The sequence below is a fragment of the Hypanus sabinus genome, chromosome 5, assembly GCF_030144855.1.
Source record: "Hypanus sabinus isolate sHypSab1 chromosome 5, sHypSab1.hap1, whole genome shotgun sequence".
NCBI classification, from domain to species: domain Eukaryota; kingdom Metazoa; phylum Chordata; class Chondrichthyes; order Myliobatiformes; family Dasyatidae; genus Hypanus; species Hypanus sabinus.
This window is the reverse complement of record NC_082710.1, coordinates 108,074,312-108,093,718: the sequence shown is the minus strand read 5'-3', so window position 1 is coordinate 108,093,718 and position 19,407 is coordinate 108,074,312. Positions and strand designations below refer to the sequence as shown.

Below are 19,407 nucleotides of genomic sequence, written 5' to 3'. Positions count from 1 at the left end.
AATAATGATAGCCATTATGAGTAACTAGAGAAGAGGTCATGCCAAATCAACCAAATTGAGAGCTGAGCTTGTTTTCCAGATGGAGATACAAGAGAGACTCCAAATGCTGGAAACTGCAGCAACACACAAATGGCTGGGGATGTTAAGCAGATCAGGCAGCATCCGTGGAGGGGGAAGCACGGGAAACATTTCAGGTTGAGACCATTCCTCTCGACATCCAGTCCAGATGAAGGGTCCCAACCTTAATCATTAGCTGTTTTCCTCTATAGATGCTGCCTGATCTGCTGAGTTCCTCCAGTGCTTTTGTGAGTTGCTCCTGAATTCTTTTTTTAAAATTTTTTTTATTAGTTTTTCAAAACATTTTACAAATTAAAAACCCCAAATCCCAATGAGGAACATTAAAACAATGCAAAATTAAGCATACAATAACAATATGCTACAAAGGAAGAGAATTTAACAAAAAAAGCACCTGAATTAAAGACAAGTAAGCTTAGTGTCCTCCCCAAGCCCCACAACACAAGAAAAAACAGCAGCAACTCCAGACCAACCACAACACAATATAGAGAGTATAAGTCAGGACAGCCAAACTCCCAGACTGTGAATACACTCAGCAACAGAGGTTAATAATGCTTTCTACCAGAAAAAAAAAGGAGCTGAAGGCAAGGGACCGAAAAGAAAAAAAACCCTAGTCAAGAGGAAGGTTATGAAAGTACTCGATAAAAGGTCCCCAGACCTTATGGAACTTTAGATCCGAATTGAGAACTGAATAATGAATTTTTTCGAGGTCCAAACAGGCCATGATGTCGTTAAGCCACTGAGCATGAGTGGGCGGGGCAACATCTCCTTCTGAGGAGGATCAAGCGTCTAGCCAGGAGAGATGCAAAGGATAATATTCGGTATTTGGTCGGACCCAGACATATATCTGTCTCGCCCCAAAAACCGAACAGAGCAATTAAGGGGCTTGGTTCTAGATACTGATTCAGAATACACGATAACGTAGTGAAGACATCTTTCCAGAATTTCTCCAAGCTAGGACAGAACCAGTACATATGAATGAGAGAGGCCTCGCCCCTCTTGCATTTATCACAGAGTGGACTAATGTCAGGGTAGAATCGAGATAGTTTAGATTTAGACATATGGACTCTATGAACAATCTTAAACTGTAAAAGGCAATGGCGAGCACAAAGAGAGGTTGAGTTAACCGATTTGAGAATCGAGTCCCAGCTCTCATCAGATAAGGAGGTATTTAAATCATGCTCCCATGCCATTTTAATTTTTTCCACAGGGGCCCATTGTAAGGCTGCAAAATAATCTTGGATAATTGATATTAAACCTTTACCTAGTGGATTAATGGAAAGAAATAAGTCCATAGCATTTTTTCGCAGGCATTTCAGGGAAGTTAGGAATTAAAGGAGCAATAAAGTGTCTAATTTGGAGATATCTAAAAAAATGAGCATTGGGCAGATTGAACTTAACAGAGAGCTGCTGAAAAGAAGCGAAGCGATTATCAATGAAAAGATCTTCAAAATGTCTAATGCCCTTCCGAAACCAAACCTGGAATGCTGAATCGTATGTAGTAGGTAAAAAAAAGGTGATTATGAGCAATAGGGCTGGAAACGGAAAACCCCTGGAAACCATAGCATTTCCTGATCTGAGCCCATATACGCAAAGTGTGTCTAACAAGAGGATTAGCTATTGATCTGGGCAGACTACTAGGGAGTGCAGAGCCAAGAAGTGGAGAGATAGATAATTCTTTAGAGGAGCTCAGCTCCATCGCCACCCAGTTAGGGCATTCGGGTTGGCCATGGAAGAAAGACCAGAAGGTAGCACAACGTATATTAGCTGCCCAATAATATAAATGAAAGTTAGGTAAAGCCATGCCACCCTCTTTTTTAGATTTTTGGAGATGGATTTTATTAATTCTAGAGCGCATATTCTGCCACAGATATGACAAAATAATAGAGTCTAAGGAATCAAAAAAAGATTTAGGAATAAAAATTGGGATAGATTGAAATAGGTATAAAAATTTGGGGAGAACATACATTTTAACAACATTAATATGACCTACCAAAGACATAGATAGAGGTGACCATTGTACCAGACTCTGTTTTATAGCATATGAAAGATTGGCAAAGTTTTCACGAAAGAGATCTTTAAACTTCCTTGTGACTGTAATTCCAAAATAAGTAAATTGATTATGGACTACTTTAAAAGGGAGATCATGAAATGTTAGTTCTTGTGCTTCTTTATTAATTGGGAGAAGTTGCTCCTGAATTCTGAAGATCTGCTGAGAGGCAGCATGTAACAGAAAGGAAGAGGCCTTTGATATATTGTTGTCTAGTTGCAGACTTAAATACATGGTTGGATAGAGAGAGAGTAAAGGCCATTACAGTTGATTCCCATGCCTTTGACTCTATAGATAGGATTAGAAATAGGCTAGAATATTTTGACACATTGTGGTGACCCACTTCCTAGCGCACTCGAACCGGCTCACAAATAGCCAGCGCACCAGCATAAAGGCCAGTCCCAAAAGGGCGCCAGGTCTGCTTCACCAACAAAGGGAAAAGCCCGCGCGGGACTGTAAATACGTGTCCCCTACAGCATCTGCGCCCGGGGAGGGCGGGATCAGGGAGGCTTTAAAGCGAGGCCGCGAAGTTCGAATAAAATCTTTTTTAACTGCAGTTTACCGACTCCGTGTCGTTATTTCAGCGCTGTGTGTAGCACACCGCTACAACATAAAGATTAATGGAAAAGGTTGTTGCTGATACTTGATGTTAACCATATTAAAGTGCGTTAGAAATGTCAGTTCCTGGACAGAGATTTGTGAGGCAAAGAGATGGCTAAAGACTTCAGAAAGGATGTGAACAATTGCAAAGTGAAAGACATAGCTCCTGGTCTAAGTGCTGCAGTGGAAAGCAGATAAATTTCATGAAGTGCCAATTAAATAAATTCAGTTATTTTTACATCCCCCCATTACAAAATACATTTGCAGGAATTGTTGAGGTTCCAGGCAATGACCTTCTAGTACTGAATTTATGCCTCTAGGATTGTCCCCAAGCACAAATCAATGCCAGAAAGAGATGCAAGGACTGAAAATCTAATTCTAGTTGGTGCTGGTATTCAAAACAAAATTAACTTATAACTAAACAACTGGCAGGTGTTTAATTTGCAGGAGATGCACAATAATCTTAATCTTGAATTCTTTGGTGGAAAATACTCACATTTCAACAGCCGTTCACCGAATAAATAGTTGTTCATGGTTTCTGAAACAATTTTAGCAACTTCATCGCACTCAAACTCCACAAATGCATATCCTTTACTGCGCCCAGTCTAGATTTAAAATAAAAATAAGCAAATGAGAAGGCAAAACTTCTACAGAATTTGTACAAAAATTCCATCGTATTAATTAGAGGCTGTATCAAATGCTTATTATAAAATTATTAGATAGCATGGGTAATGCCCTGGTTAAGATTTCTACTGCTATGCTGAGATAGTTTATACTAGCAGTTTTCTGTAAAAGCAATATGCCATGCTGGGAAATGGGTTTTGGCTTTGGTTAAGATAAGGAGCATTTGTTGTCCACCTTAAGAATGTGTGACAGTTAATCGTGATTCTCAGGAAGAGTTTTCTGAAGGACAGTAGTCTGGTTTGGGGTTTTTTGGCGGGAGCTGCGGAGGAGGGCACAAGGGAAGACGCTGCAGAATGCCTTTGAAAGGGGAAGTCCCGTTGCAAGAAATGCTTTGTACAGATCAATGGCTCCAAGGTGGAAGGGCCAATATTCATGATGGTTCAAGATGGTCTTCGAAGGGAGTTCAGAATGTGGTGGGTGTTTTTCACGCAGACTGTGGGTCCAGTGTGTGAATAAAGAAACACACCCCCAAATACTCCAGTATGAGCTCCAATGTTATGTGCACGCTGGACTGGTTTAACTGCATAGGCCCTTTATTGTTTTTCTTTTTCTGTAACTGTTTGTTAGAGTTGCAAATTTGGTAAATATACTTTCATTCTAATTTTATGCTGGTGTACGATCTGTCATTTCTGGATTAGCGATGACCGTGTTTGGGCAGAATTTACACAGCAATCACTCAAATCGAGGTTCCTTTAATCGGAACATCACAACATTCCTGTTTGCTTGGACTACAAATCATACCGACCTAAGAGGTACATCGAATATGAAAGGTGGCTTTCTCAGCGCTGAGTCATGTGGCTGTTGGCAGTGTTAGCTAACATGGCAAGTCTGTATTTGAGCCCTGATGAGAGGTTTACACATGTATTATCAGTTTATTGTGAAAATAATTTCGATCATTTATATACTCAATGGCCACTTCATTAGGTACATCTGTACACCCGCTCATTAATGCAAATATCTAATATGGAAGCAACACAATACATAAAAACATGCAGACATGGTCAAGAGGTTCAGTCGTTATTCAGACCAAATATCAGAGTGGGGAAGAAACGTGATCTAAGGTGACTTTGAGTGTGGAATGATTGATGGTTGTTCGAATATCTCTGAAACTTCTGATCACCTGGGACTTTTACACACAACCATCTCTAGAGTTTACAGAGAACAGTGTGAGAACCAAAAAAAAACAGCCAATGAGTGGCAGTTCTATGGGCAAAAATGCCTTGTTAATGAGTGAGGTCAGGAGAAAGGCCAGACTGGTTCAAGCTGACAGGAAGGCGAGGGTAACTCAAAAAACCATGCACAATAACAATGGTGCGCAAAAGAGCAATTCTGAACACACAGTACATTGAACCTTGGAGTGGATGGGCTATAGCAGCAGAAGACCATGAATATACAATGGCCACTTTATTAAGCACATCCTGTACCTAATAAAGTGGTCACTGAGTGTATGTTGACAAAAGTCCCATCATATAGAAATTAAAAACAAATTATTTCATCCAGTGCTATCAGGTGTCATTCAGTCTCCCATGATCACCACCCTATCAGCTTTTCTGATCTTTCCTTTATTCCCTCTTATCCTTTAGCTCAAAACTTGCTTCATTCCCAACCCTTTTCACATCCTTCACAGATGTTAACTTCTTCAGCGATTTCAAGCACCTCAAAAATGTTGCTTTTGGAGAAACAACATTTTTTATAAATGATTTGGATGAAGGCACCAAAGGTATGTCCGTTAAATTTGCTGAAGACACAAAGTGAAGTAGGAGGCTATAAAGGGATACGGGTAAGTAAAGTAAGTAGTTAAAGATCTAACAGATGGTGAATTACATGGGAAAATAAAGATGTCTATTTTGACAGAAAAAATAAAACACCTCTTACCAGAACAATGAGGGATTACAGAGCTCTGTGATGCAGAGAATCCACGTATGCCACTGCATGACATGTGAAAGACTCATGCACGTACAGCAATTAATTAAGAAGCTAATAAGACTTTTATTTTAAGAAGAATTGTAGAGTAACATAGGAAGCTTGTTTCAGTTATATTTGACATTGACAAACCCACATCACAAGTACTTTTCACAGTATTGGTCTCCTTTATTTAAAAAAAGAATGCAAATGGGAACCAGTTTAGAAAAAAAAAATTACTATATTCCTGAAATGGGCAGGCTATCTTGTAAGGAAAGGTTAGATATGTAAGCCTTGAATCCACTTGAGTTTTGTTAGAGTGAGAGATGGCACTGAAGCTCATTGATGGTATGAATATAAAGAGGGAAATCTAAAAAAAATGGAGGTCACAGCTTTATAAAGGAACAGTTGTCGAGTTATGACAGAGATGAGACATTTTTTTCCTTCCATCGGATCCTGAGTCTTTGGAATCTTCCCCAGATTGCAGTGAAAGCAGAGCCTTTGAACACACTTACAGAATTAGTGTATAATTTTTGATAAGCAAATGCACAAATGGGAACTGTCCATAGATGAGAATTCCAAATTGAGGTTACAATCAGAATTTTATTAAATGGCAGACTTGAAGGAGAGCAACTGACTCCTGTTCCTCTATTCATAAGCACTAGCTTTACAGACTACAAACATTGGATTCCTACCAGAAAGAATATTTAGGGGCGTTAATAAATAATGCTGCCATCTGCTGTTTAATTCAAATTTCAGCATGTAACTTGTAAAAAATATGCCTGCCACGAGCCATCAAAAAATCCAACTTTCCAATTGGATCTATTTCACTTTATCATCAGAGAAGCTGCAAGTCGAATTAAAACAGGATCATCAGCAGCACTACTGACTTTATGATGTAAAAGATCTATGTACAAGCAGCTAACATATAAAATAGGAGAACAGACCCTTGGGCCTTTCAAGGCTATGACACCATTTATTATGACCTCAGTGCCGTTTTGTTTTCCTACACCATTCCCATATTTCCCTCTTCTCTATGTGGAAATCTATTGGCCTGTACTGTGAATGAAATTAGTGATTGAGTACACAGCCTACTGGGAAAGAGAATTCCAAAAGTCCACCATACTTTGAGTGATTAAATCCCTCCTCAACTCGCTTGTAAATCACTTATTCTGAAACAGATTCCCCCCACCCCCCCAAGTATAGACACTTAAGCCATGGGAAACATCTTTTTTGTTTCTACCCTGTCAGGCTCTTTAAGAACTTTACAAGATTCAATGAAATCTGCTCATTCTTTGGTTCCAGTATATTAAATCTCATGTCATAACGCAATCACTTTCCTTCCCTAGAACCAATTTGATAAATCTTTGATGCATTCTGTCCGTGACAAGTACATCCATTAGATCATAAGATATTGGAGCAAAATTAGGCCACTCCATCATGGCTGGATATATTATCTCTCTCAACCCCATTCTCTTGCCTTCTCCCCGTACCTTTTGACACTCTTGTTTACCAAGAATCTATCATCCTCTGTTTTAAATAAACACAATGACTTGGTCTCCACAGTCATCTGTGGCAATGAATCTCACAGATTCACCACCCTCTGACTAAAGAAATTCCTCCTCATCTCTGTTCTAAATGGACGTCCTTCTAATCTAGGCCTTTTCAATATTCGATAGGTTTCAATGAGATTCCCCGCTATTCTTCTAAACTCCAGTAAATACATGCCCAGACCCATCAAATGCTCTTTATATATTAACCCTTTCATTCCCGAGATCATCCTCATGAACCTCCAGTAGGCCTTCTCTTAGGTTAGGTGATCAAGTTAGACACGATACTCGCATAGTCTGAACAGTACCCTACATAATTAGAGCAAAATATCCTTTCTTTTGTATTCAAGTCTTCCTGCAATAAAGACCAATATTTAAACATTACAAAGCAGGAGATACAATTACTTTTTGATTAAATTTAAATACAGCTCATAACATTCAACAGTTGGCATTTAAATTAATTGTTATGAAATATCTAACTGTAATATTCGCTCAGTGTAGATTTCAACCCATAGAAACTAATTAGAATCAGAATATCAGTGGCATGAAATTTGTTGACTTTGCAGCAGCAGCACAATACCATATGTAACAGTAGAGAAAAAAACTTAATTACAGTGAATATATTTACATATAATTGTTATATTTAACAGGTAGTGCAAAAATAGAAATAAAAAAGTAGTGAGGTGTGTTGATGGGTTCAATGTCCATTAAGAAATTGGATGGCAGAGAAGCTGTTCCTGCATCGTTGAGTCTGTGCCTTCAGGCTTCTGTACCTCCCTCCTGATGGTATTAAGAAATTAATTGAATTGAATTTCATTTTTTTGACATTTAGAAACCACAAATGCAATGCAGTTAAAAAATGAGACAATGTTCCTCCAGAATGATATCACAAAAGCACATGACAAAACAGACTACACCAGAAAATCTACATACGTTTGGTAATCCCCAATCCGGAGAGGCTGCTGTGTATTAATATTGCGCTATCATCTTAGCGCGTTTCCTGGAAAGGAGCTCCAAAGCCACCAGACAAAACAAGACGACCCAGACACACCAAGTCAAGAGACCAACTCTACCACATAACGAACTAAAAACTAAAGCTACAAGACCTACACAAAACCACACAAGTTACATATAGTTATAGTTAACATATAATTACAACAATGCAGACAATGCCAAATTGATAAAAAAACAGACCATGGGCACAAAAAAAATAGTCCAAGGATGTTAAAAGACTAAATTCACAAGAAACCACCACACAGTTTCCACAAGTCTTCAGGGTCTTGATAGACTTGTCATCCCACACAGGTGACAGAAGGGAATACCCCTGCTATGGACTTCCACGTCGCTGTCGGACCCAGCCTCGCAGACGCAGCACACAGTGAAAGCTCAGTCGGACCCAGACTCGCAGACGCAACACACAGTGAAAGTGCCCCGACCGCAGCAGACTTCGAATCCGTCGAACCTCCAAGCCTCCGACCATCCCCTTCAGCACAGCCTCTCTGAGTACCATCCTCTGCCGAGCGCATTAACATGCCCCCGCCAACGGCCACCAGCAACACAACCCAAGGACTGGGGGCCTGTTCTTCTCAGCAGAGACCCAGACCTCACAACAGCAGCAGCAACAACGAAGGCCTTCCTGGAGATTTCCAAATGTTCCTCCATGCTCCCACATCCATTTTTCATCAGATTAGGATTGTGCACGGCACCCCGCTTAACAAATAACAGATATCAACTCCGGAGAGGCCGCTGCAAGCTGTGTCACGCGACCATCTTGGATGTGCAGAGTCTGTCTGTCTAATCCAATGGATGACAGTTGTTACGTATCCCGTAACTGGATAACTTACCAGCAAGGATAGAGAGGTCCGTTGAAGTCTGATGTCACTATTTTCAAACGTTTTTTATTTATAAAGGGGCACAAAAGTAAGGTTAATACAAACATTCAGATAATGCACGTCGTCAATACTCAATCTAAAGCGCGGGTATAGTAATAATCATCATTAAGAAATGAGCTCTACTGTTGTCTAGGGGATAATATATTGTTCGTTGGAAATATAAAAGTCACTCAGAAGTCTGCAGGCTTCAGCCTTTTGGGAATCGCTGGGTTTCACGTGGGGCGACAGAGAGAGAGAGAGATTGGGGAGAAGAGGAAAGACTTGCCGGGTCTTTATGAAGCTTCCGTTGAATCGGGGGAGCGTGGGTTCCCCCTCCCCGATGTTAGTTAAAAGCGGTTTTCCGTGATTCCAGCCACAAATTCCAATCCCGGAATCTAACGCATGTGGCTTCCTTCAAAATGGCTTCCCACTACGGCGGGATCACTCTCGTGTCTTCTTGGTGCGTCTGAAAGGGCTGTCCCCCTTAGACCCTCCTTTATACTTCCTCACAGGGTCGCAGGTGTCAATCAGGTTGGGATGATGCAATCTCTCTCTCAACCAGCCCACTTTGCCCGAGGGCTTTACACATGGTCTCCATGAGACAATAGTCACTGTCGCCTTATTCTGCATCCCGGTGGAACGTGCTATTCAGCACGTCTCTCTCTTTCTCCCACTTCCTGGGTCTACTGACCCCTCCCCCTCAACGGGTGCTCTTGCGATTCTCACAAAGGATGGGGCTGGGATCATAACACAGTATTACTTTGGAAAAGTGTCCGTGCAGTTGTTCCTACTATTACCAACTCTCTGGTTGTCAATAATTATCCATGGAAAAGTCAAATTTGTACTGTTTGCTATTCATTAATGAAATTTCCTGCAGATTTTCTTTTTCTAATTAGGTACATGCAGATTTTTCACTGGGCACAACATAAAGCTTAAAGTTACCTCAACAGCATTAAGACAAATCATGATTAAGATGTCTTGAAATATGTACTAGTACTTTTCCAGACTTTCATATTTTTGCAATAGCACACAATTGCAGTAAAAATGGAGTACAGTTCCAATTTGTCTGCATTAATGGCTGTTGGCCTCATATGCACACTACCAGAACAAGTTTGAAGACATCCAAAAGTCTTTTTTATAAATCATACAAAATATAACCAATAATGGATCTTAAATTAAGTAAACTTCAAGTTTAAAGTCTCACCTTTGTTCCTTCCCCAAAAAAATTTAAGTTTTTTTTGGTACTCAAATTCTGTTTCTTTGATCAAGCTTGAGTTCATCTGCCTAATTCTGCTACGTGGTCTGGCACCTATCTTGTTTGCTTGGTACCAAAGCTTTGAGCTTATTTTGAAGCCTTAGAAGATGTGAGATAATTACACGTTGCTGTTCTGCCAAATCAAGATAGAGCACCAAAAGGCAGAAAAGTGATCCTCCCCTTCCTGACTGTAATGTCAAAAAACAACTTAAAACATGATTAAGTAATCAAAATAAGAATCCTGCCTAATCAGAAACTTCAGTGATCATGTTAAAGTTGCAGAACTGAGAAATAATGTAGTTTCACAAGAAAACTATCAAAATGAATCCAAAATCCATAAATGTTTAAATATGAATATATTTCAGAGGTATGAATTCTGCTGAGGAAACATCTAATGGTTTACTTAGGATATTTTTGTTCCAGGTACTTTTGGATAATAACATCAATATCGTTGCACTTTCAAAATGATTTCATGGCAATGTGAACAATGGAAAATAAAACCATAAGATACAGGAGCAGAATTAGGCCATTTGGCCCTTTGAGTCTGTTCTGCAATTTCATCATAGCTGATTCAATTTTCCTTTCAGCCTGATCTATCTTTTGCTCGTATCCCTTGATGCCCTGTCCATTCAAGAATCTATCAACCTCTGCCTTAAATATACTTAAGAACTTGGCTTCCAGAGCTGCCTGTGGCAATGAATTCTATGGATTCATCACTCTTTGGCTAAAGAAATTCCTCTTCATCTCTGTTCTAAAAGGATGCTCCTTTATTCTGAGGCTGTGTCGTCTTGTCATAGATGCTCCTATCATAGGAAGCTCTCCGCATCCACTTTATCAATGCTTTTCACCATTCGATAGATTTCACCCCTCATTCTTCTGAATTCCAGTGCTGAATACAGGTCCAGTGCCATCAAATGCTCTTCATATGGCAAACCATATTCAATCCAGGAACCATTTTCATGAACCTCCATCGAACCCTCTCCAGTTTCAGCACATCATTTCTAAGGGGCTCAAAACTGTTCACCATACTCCAAGTAAGGCTTTACCAGTACTTTAAAATGTCTCAACATTACATCCTTGCTTTTATATTAATTTTATATTCCAATGCCTTCCTCACCACAGACTCGACCTGCATATTAACCTTTGGGGAATTCTGCATAAGGACTTCAAAGACCCTTTGCACCCCAGTTTTTGTTTTTCTCTCCATTTAGAAAATAGTTAACCCTTTCATTTCTTCTAACAAAGTACATGATTATACACTTCCTGACATGGTATTCCATCTGTCATTTCTTTGCTCACATCCTGTCAAAGTTGTTCTGTAGCCTCTCTACTTCCTCAAAACTATCTCCCCCTCCACCTATCTTCATATCATCTGCAAACTTTGCAACAAAGCCATCAATTCCATCTTCCAAATCACTGATATATAACATAAAAAAATTTTACACCAAATTTCTTGGTGTTCACCTGGCGGAGAATCTCACCTGGTCCCTCAATACCAGCTCCATAGCAAAGAAAGCCAGGCAGCATCTCTACTTTCTGCGAAGGCTGAGGAAAGTCCATCTCCCACCCTCCCATCCTCATCACATTCTACAGGGGTTGTATTGAGAGTATCCTGAGCAGCTGCATCACTGCCTGGTTTGGAAATTGCACCATCTTGGATCGCAAGACCCTGCAGTGGATAGTGAGGTCAGCTGAGAAGATCATCGGGTCTCTCTTCCCGCCATCACAGACATTTACAATACATGCTGCATCCGCAAAGCAAACAGCATTATGAAAGACCCCACACACCCCTCATACAAACTCTTCTCCCTCCTGCCGTCTGGGAAAAGGCACCGAAGCATTTGGGCTCTCACAACCAGACTATGTAACAGTTTCTTCCCCCAAGCTATCAGACTTCTCAATACCCAGAGCCTGGACTGACACCTTACTGCCCTATTGTCCTGTTTATTATTTATTGTAATGCCTGCACTGTTTTGTGCACTTTATGCAGTCCTGGGTAGGTCTGTAGTCTAGTGTAGTTGTTTTTTTTTTCTCTTTTTTTTACGTAGCTCGGTCTAGTTTTCGTACTGTGTCATGTAACACCGTGGTCCTAAAAAACGTTGTCTCATTTTTACTATGTATTGTACGTAGCAGTTATGATCGAAATGACAATAAAAGTGACTTGACCTGACTTGAAAAAGAATCTGTCCCAACACAGACCCCTGTGGAATACCATTAGTCACCGGTAGCCAACCAGAAAAGACCCCTGTTATTCCCACTCTTTGCCTCCTGCCAATCAGCAACTGCTTTATCCATGCTGGAATCTGAAAAATGAGCAACATTTCTTGCTGATATACTTACCAGTAGATGCTCAGTATTCATTAGCTTACATTTGTTTGAGTATCTGGGTTTTGTACAAACAAAATTGAAATAAATAAAGGTTTGGGATACTTTCTGTTAAACCTGCTCATTACCTTTTTGCTTCGTGAAAGGCGAAGTCTTAGAACTGTTCCAAATTGGGAGAAGTATTTCCTGATCTGTGGTTCAAAGAATCCATTGGGTACATGGCCCAAGTAAATTACACCTGATGTCAGCTTTGCCTGTTGAGAGGGAAGGAAAAATGTACATTAGACCCATGCATACTCACATTAATTTTCAGATCAAACTTGTAGAATGAACAAATTATACACAGAGCACTATTAAGATGCAGCAGCACAATTTCCCATTAAATTCTTTTTGAAGAATGTCGACAAGAATGGCTAAAATCCCAGGTGAAAAAGTGTGGTAGACACCCACTGGGGAGTGAGAACTTTTCAGTCTGATGCACTAATAAGTCACCAAACACTGCACACTCAAAATGATAAAAGCACAGGTGATCTGAGTTCCATAACAGCTTCAACATTTGCTTTCCAGAAAGAAATGCAAATCTTTGAAACTGTCAAACAGATGCGAGGTAAACTTACTTTCTTCCACTAAAGGGAATATTTAAATTTCACCTTGTATCTTCCACCAGTTTTAAAGCAAGTATTATACAAGTAGTTAATATTTAATTACTCAGTCACACCGGTGATTGCAAGCGTCAGGGGAAATCTAAATGAAACTCAAACTTAAAAACACTTCTTTCAGATCTGACAATCACAGCCAGTTCTTTTTCCTTTAACCTGATGCTTTGTTACTATAGTCGCTGCACTCTAGCTGTGGCTGGTGCCAATGACTCTTCAATAACTTGATTACTTTGATGCAAAGGAGTCAGCAGATAATATTACCAGTCTAAAACAAAGCAGCATTCTCGACTTCGCATTTGCTGATGGTACACTTAAACTCATGACCTATTTTGACAATCCAGTGTTATACAGAGGTCATACCAAGCTGCTGATAGTAAAATTCTCCCTATCTTTGGTTATGGCTAAAGACTCCACATCAATATTTAAAACAATATTTAAAGCCATATCTAAGCCCTCTTGGCGAATGAGGACCTGCATGACGGGGAAATTATTTTTTTTGCAGAACCAAGCAGACTACAAAATACGAAAACACCTTAATAAACAACTAGAATCAAATTGGACAAAAAAGCAGAGGATGCTAGAAATCCAATATAAAAGGGAAAATATTCTCTTAGTTAGGCTGAACTTTCATTGAGAAAAGACTTAATATTTCAAAGACAACTTTCATCAAAACTGGAAATTATTTTATTAGATGGATTACGCACAAATGTGAATGCACTTTTAAGAATAGTGTGCATCTTGTGATGTGGTGTGGCCTTTGATGTTTTCTATCGACTCAGCATCGATTCACTAAGGGTTGATTACTGACTGCCAAGTGTCTTACTTGCCTCAGCGCTGTGGCCTGCAGCCATCGGGCTTCTGGTCTGGCTTCTTTCAACTGAGTGCAGAACTGACCCAGTAGCTGTGGCCTGCAGCCACAGGGTTTCTGGACTGGCTGCACTTGCCTCAGCGCTGTACTGGCTCTGTGGCTGTGGACTTATTTTCGAGGATTCTGTGGTTCATGTTCTGAGTCTTTTATCGTTTACATGATTTGTTCTTTTTCTCTATACATTGGGTGTTTGATGGTCCTTGCTGTGAGGATATTTTTTCGGGGATTCTATTGTGTTTGTTTTGTGCCAGAAGACGAATATCAAGGTTGTATATGACATACACACTTCGATAATAAATGAACTTTAATCTTTGAACGGTGTTATTTGGTAGCTCTCACCTTGTTATTGGCCACAGTGAAAGGCAAAATAAACTCCCACCTTTACAGCCATTCAACCTATCAACTCTAGAGTCTCATTCTCTACTCCCCCCTCCCCCTGGATACTGGAAATAATTGTTTCAAGTGCCTCTCTCTCTAGCTGTTAATGTTTTACTCATAGTAAAGACAACACTGCGTTGGACCACTGAGGTTTGGTTGATCTTGTTTCTGGAGTGTGATCACAACAAATTGAACACTTTTCTATTTGTTCTTAAGATCAGCTAAACTCCCATGAGATGTTTGTTGGAGATGAGGTGTAACAATGATGTGACAAGAGCATTTATGAAAAATGTCAGGTTGAAGACGCAGACTCGTTTGACCTGTTTTCACTGAGACTGGCTTGGTTGAGATCTTTTTATTCATGCTTTGCCTTCTTACTATGACTGTATGCCCTTGTGAAGGAAACAAAGAAAGGAGACTTATTTGAGTGTGCAGCCAAATGTAGGGAGGGCATTTCAGTCCTTATCGATGGAAGAAGGCCATTCACAGTCGTTTGTGCTGCTCCCTACATTTTTCGAGGAGTTATTATTCAAACAAAACCATGTGCATCGTGTCTTTAGGTTCTAGAGACACAGAATGCACACTGTGATTTGGGGGTTAACTCCAGTCAATTGGGAGATGCCAGTTACAGGGGATCCTAGGGGGATAACTTTCCATGTGGAAGACCAACCTGTCATTGTCATCGTTATGTGCAGTGTCTTGTGACGTAGGCGATTATGGTCTCACGAGCACGATTGCTCTTGGCAAATGATTTTATAGAAGTGGCTTGCCATTGCATATAGTGGTACTGCTCCCCAATTTTTCCTTCGCTACACTGACGACTGCTTCCTGTTTTCACTGGTGCTGCTTCCTGCACCCATGCTGAGCTCGTCAATTTCATCGACTTTGCCTGTAACTTTCACTCAGCCCTCAAATTCACTTGGTCCATTTCGGACACTTCTCTCCCCTTTCCTGATCTCTCGGTCTCCATCTCTGGAGCCAGACTGTCCACTGATATGTTCTATAAACCCACTGACTCCCATAACTACCTTGATTATACCTCTTCCCACCCTGCCAAATGTAAAAATGCTATTCCCTATTTCCAGTTCCTCCGGCTTTGCAGCATCTGCTCCCAGGATGAGGCTTTCTGTTCCAGGACATCTTAAATGTCCTCTTTCTTTAAGAATCATGGTTTCCCTTCTGCCGTCATCAATGATGCCCTCACCCACATCTCCTCCATTTCCCGCACTTCTGCCCTCACCCCATCCTCCCATCACCACAACAGGGACCGTGATCCCCTTGTCCTCACCTACCACCCCACCAGCCTCCGGATCCAGCATATTATCCTCTGCAACTTCCGCCACCTTCAACAGGACTCCACCATGAAGCACATCTTTCCCTCTCTGCTTTTTGCAGGGATCGTTCCCTCTGTGACTGCCTGGTCCACACGTCTCTTCCCACAAATCTCCCACCTGGTACTTATCCCTGCAAGCTTAAGTGCTACACCTGTCCCAACATCTCCTCCCTTACTACCATTCAGGGCCCCAAACAGTCCTTCCAGGTGAGGCAACACTTCTCTTGTGAGTCTGTTGGGGTAATCTATTGCATCCAGTGCTCCTAGTGCAGCCTCCTCGACATCGGTGAGACCCGAAGCAGATTGGGGGACCGCTTCATCAAGCACCTCCGCTCCATCCGCCACAACAGACAGGATCTCCCAGTTGCCACCCACTTCAACTCTGCTTCACATTCCCATTTGGATATGTTCATACATGGCCTCCTCTACTGTCATGATGAGGCCAAACTCAGGTTGGAGGAGCAACACCTTATATACCGTCTGGGTAGTCTCCAGCCCCTTGGCATGAACATCGAATTCTCCAACTTCCGGTAATTCCCTCCCTCTCCCTTCCCCCACCCCACTTTCACTCTGCCTCTTCTTCCAGCTGCCTACCACCTCTCTCATGATCCTGCCTTCCTCTACTACACATAGTGCTTTCCCCTTATTTACCTTCTTCACTTCTCCTGCCTATCCCCTCACCCACCCCTTGATCTTTCCTCTGATTGGTTCTTCACCTGGCACCTTCCACACTCCCCCCACCTTCTTTATAGGGCCCCTGCCCCATCCTTCTTCAGTCCTGACGAAGGGTCTCGGCCCGAAACGTTGACTGCCCATTTCAGCGGATGCTGCCCGACCTGCTGAGTTCATCCAGCTTGTTTGTACGTGTTGACTTGCCATTGCCTTCTTCTGTGCAGTGTCTTTACAAGACAGGTGATGCCCCATTATCAAAACCCTCAGAGATTGTCTGCCTGGCATCAGTGGTTGCATAACCATGACTTATAATATGCACCAGTTACTCATACAGTACAATTCTGATAATCCACTAACCAAACATTTGGAAAGCCCAATGATTTGGCACCTGGCTTACCAGGTGACATTTGTACTTTTCACTTACAGGGCCCCAGGTTTCCATGCTCTCCTCTGATCCATGTGTTCTCAATTTCCAGACGCAGGTTCACTGCCTGAGATCACCATTCAGGACTGTGATTCCTATGTTTTGAACACATATTGGCCATCCTCCATTGAAAACTACCAAGTTCATAACAAATTTACTGTATGGCGTCTTTTTTTTTAAAAAAAGAGTAAACTAAAAGTGTGTTGCGGTATGAAGAAAATAATATGATGATCCAGAAAATCTACTGGACTGATACCTCAAAGGGTAATAGAGTAATGGAATTTTTACTGTATTGAGGGAGTGTGATACAATTCTAAACATCAAAGAAATGCAAATATCACTGTGATGATTGTACACTCTAGTATCAATTGTTTGGTGACAATAAAGTAAGTAAAGTAAAATACAGGAAATGGAGAAAACACAAATAGAACATCGAATCTGGATAATCAGGCACGATCATGTCGTACACTAAAAACAAAAAACACTACAAAACTCAGGTCAGCAACGCTGGTGGAAAGAGAAGTCCCTGCACACTGTAGAGTTTGAGACTGTTTGCACCGAAGGGCCTGATCCTGTGTTGTACTGTTCTGCATTCAGTGAAGACCTAATGAGGAAATAACAGCAGAAACTGCTGGTAAATCTCAGCAGGTTAAGACAGTATCGGTGGATTTCAGGTCTGGTACTGGGGCCACAAGAATCTGGAATCTGAAGCAAAGATGAACAAATCGCTGGAGAAACCCTTATCAGGCAGCATCTGGGGGTGGGGTAGGAATGGTCAAAGTTTAGGGTTGAGACCCTGCATCAGGCCTGGGACTTTTCAGGTAACATTTCAAGTCAATTTCAAAATTGGCAGGCACGAGAAACTGTGAGTGCTGAAATTTGGAGCAACAAAAATCTGCTAGCAGGGGTTCCCAACTTGAGGTCTATGGACTCCTTGGTTAATGGCAGAGGTCCATGGCATATAGAAGGTTGGGAACCCTTGTGCTAGAGGAACTCAGAGGGGCAAACACAATGTTGAGCACCTGAGTCATATGGAAAAGTTGAATAGGTTAAGTTAGGACTTTACTCCCTAGAACATGTAAGATTGAGGGGTATACAAAATTATGAGGGGTACAGGTAGGGTGAGACTAAAATGAAAGATCAGGGGTTAAGGATGAAAGGTGAAAAGTTTCAGGTGAACTTCAGAGGGGCATGAGCCTGTCCAACGAGCTGGCAGTGCAACTGGTAGATGCGCTGTTGATTTCAACATTTAAGAGAAATTTGGATAGGTACATTGATATGGAGGGCTATGGTTGGGGTGCAGGTTGATGGGACTGGGCAGATTAATAGTTTGGCATGGGCTGAAGGTCCCGTTTCTGTGTTAAAATGTTTTATGACTCTAAGCAGCATCTATGGAAATTATTGTGACACGGGGTTTCCAATCTGGGGTCCATGGACCCCTCTGTTAAATGGTAAGGCTCATTTAAAAAATTGGGAGACCCCAGTTAACTCCTGCTTTTCCAGAGCTGATCTGCATGTTCTGCTGTAAGTTGGCTTTGCAGTTCCAGCCCTATCAATACACGTGGTCATACACACAGTGCTGGAGGAACTCAGCAGGCCGGCCAGCGTCTGCGGACATTTCGGGCCGAGACGTCATCACGCACGCACGCACTCCGGACTCAACGCGGGTCCGACCGTCTGCGTCGTGGCTAACGAGGTGGACAGGTTCATCGGCCCCTCAGCCGGATGATTTGTGAAAGTCCGGTAAGGCAACGACGTAACTCCAGCTCATTCGGGGGGCTCTGTACCCGTCTAACGCCTCCACCACAGGCGACCCTCCCTAAGTCTGAAACTCCCTCACCTTCGGCTGCTTCTTCATCCCATGCAACTTCTGCTGAAACTCTTTCTGCAGCTTGGGCTCGAGCGACAGCGACTGCTGGGCGCGCCCACGGCCGGCAGCTTCACTCTTCTCAGCCATCGTTCAGATCGGCCGGTAGGGTCCCGAACGGCCGGAGTCGCGTGGCTCCCGCTAACCCACGCGGAGGGGGACACGACAAAGATTGCAACGCGGAACAAGAGGGCATCATCCGCAACTTGTTGGCCGCATCTTCAGCTCGCCCCCTGCCGGTCTGGAGGAACTCACAGCACCTCTCACTCAAAACCGGCTGCAAATGGTCTCCGAGTGATACAGCACGGAAACAGGCTGTTCATTCGTGACGGCCACAGCCACATTTTCCTGCGTTATCTATCTAATCCTTCTGATCAAAGTATATATTTGTCACCATTTGCCTGTGGGCATACTCTTATAGAATAATAACTATAACATGATCAATGGAAGATCAGCCAACAAAAAAGACAACAAATGTGCAAATGCAAACAAATAAATAGCAATAAATAAGGAGACCCTGAGGTAATGAGTCCTTAAAGTGAGATCATTGGTTGAGGGAACATCGCATTAGATGAATGCAGTTACCCCATTTTATCCAAGAGTTTTGAATCTGGTGGTGTGAGTCCTGAAGCTCTTGTACCTTCTACCTGATGGCAACAGTGAGAAAAGAGCCTGAAAGTCACAATTGTAACCTGCTCTGTCAGATCTTTGCATCATAGCCACCACCCTGGATGTGAAAAATTTACCCCTTTAAATCTTTCCCTTCTCTCCTGAAATGTGCGCTCTTTAGTATTAGTAAAAAAAATTGCTTATTCATCTTTAAAGAGTAGCTTTATTTGTCACAGGCAGATTGAAATATTGAAATATACCGTGGAATGTGTTGCTTGTGTCAGG

At 41.7% G+C, this 19,407-nt stretch overlaps 1 protein-coding gene across 1 annotated transcript in view; it reads right to left on the bottom strand.

The window, feature by feature from the left end:
• Nucleotides 1-18,772, bottom strand: part of nifk (nucleolar protein interacting with the FHA domain of MKI67) — a 36,366-nt gene extending 17,594 nt beyond the window's left edge. Inside the window, exons 1-3 of the mRNA XM_059970313.1 lie at nucleotides 18,487-18,772; nucleotides 12,441-12,566; nucleotides 3,222-3,330 (exon numbers count right to left, since the gene is read on the bottom strand). Of these exons, the coding sequence (XP_059826296.1) occupies nucleotides 3,222-3,330; nucleotides 12,441-12,566; nucleotides 18,487-18,603 (352 nt within the window). The 5' untranslated portion in view covers nucleotides 18,604-18,772. The remainder of the gene's footprint in view (nucleotides 1-3,221; nucleotides 3,331-12,440; nucleotides 12,567-18,486) is intronic.
• Between the last annotated feature and the right edge of the window lie 635 nt (nucleotides 18,773-19,407).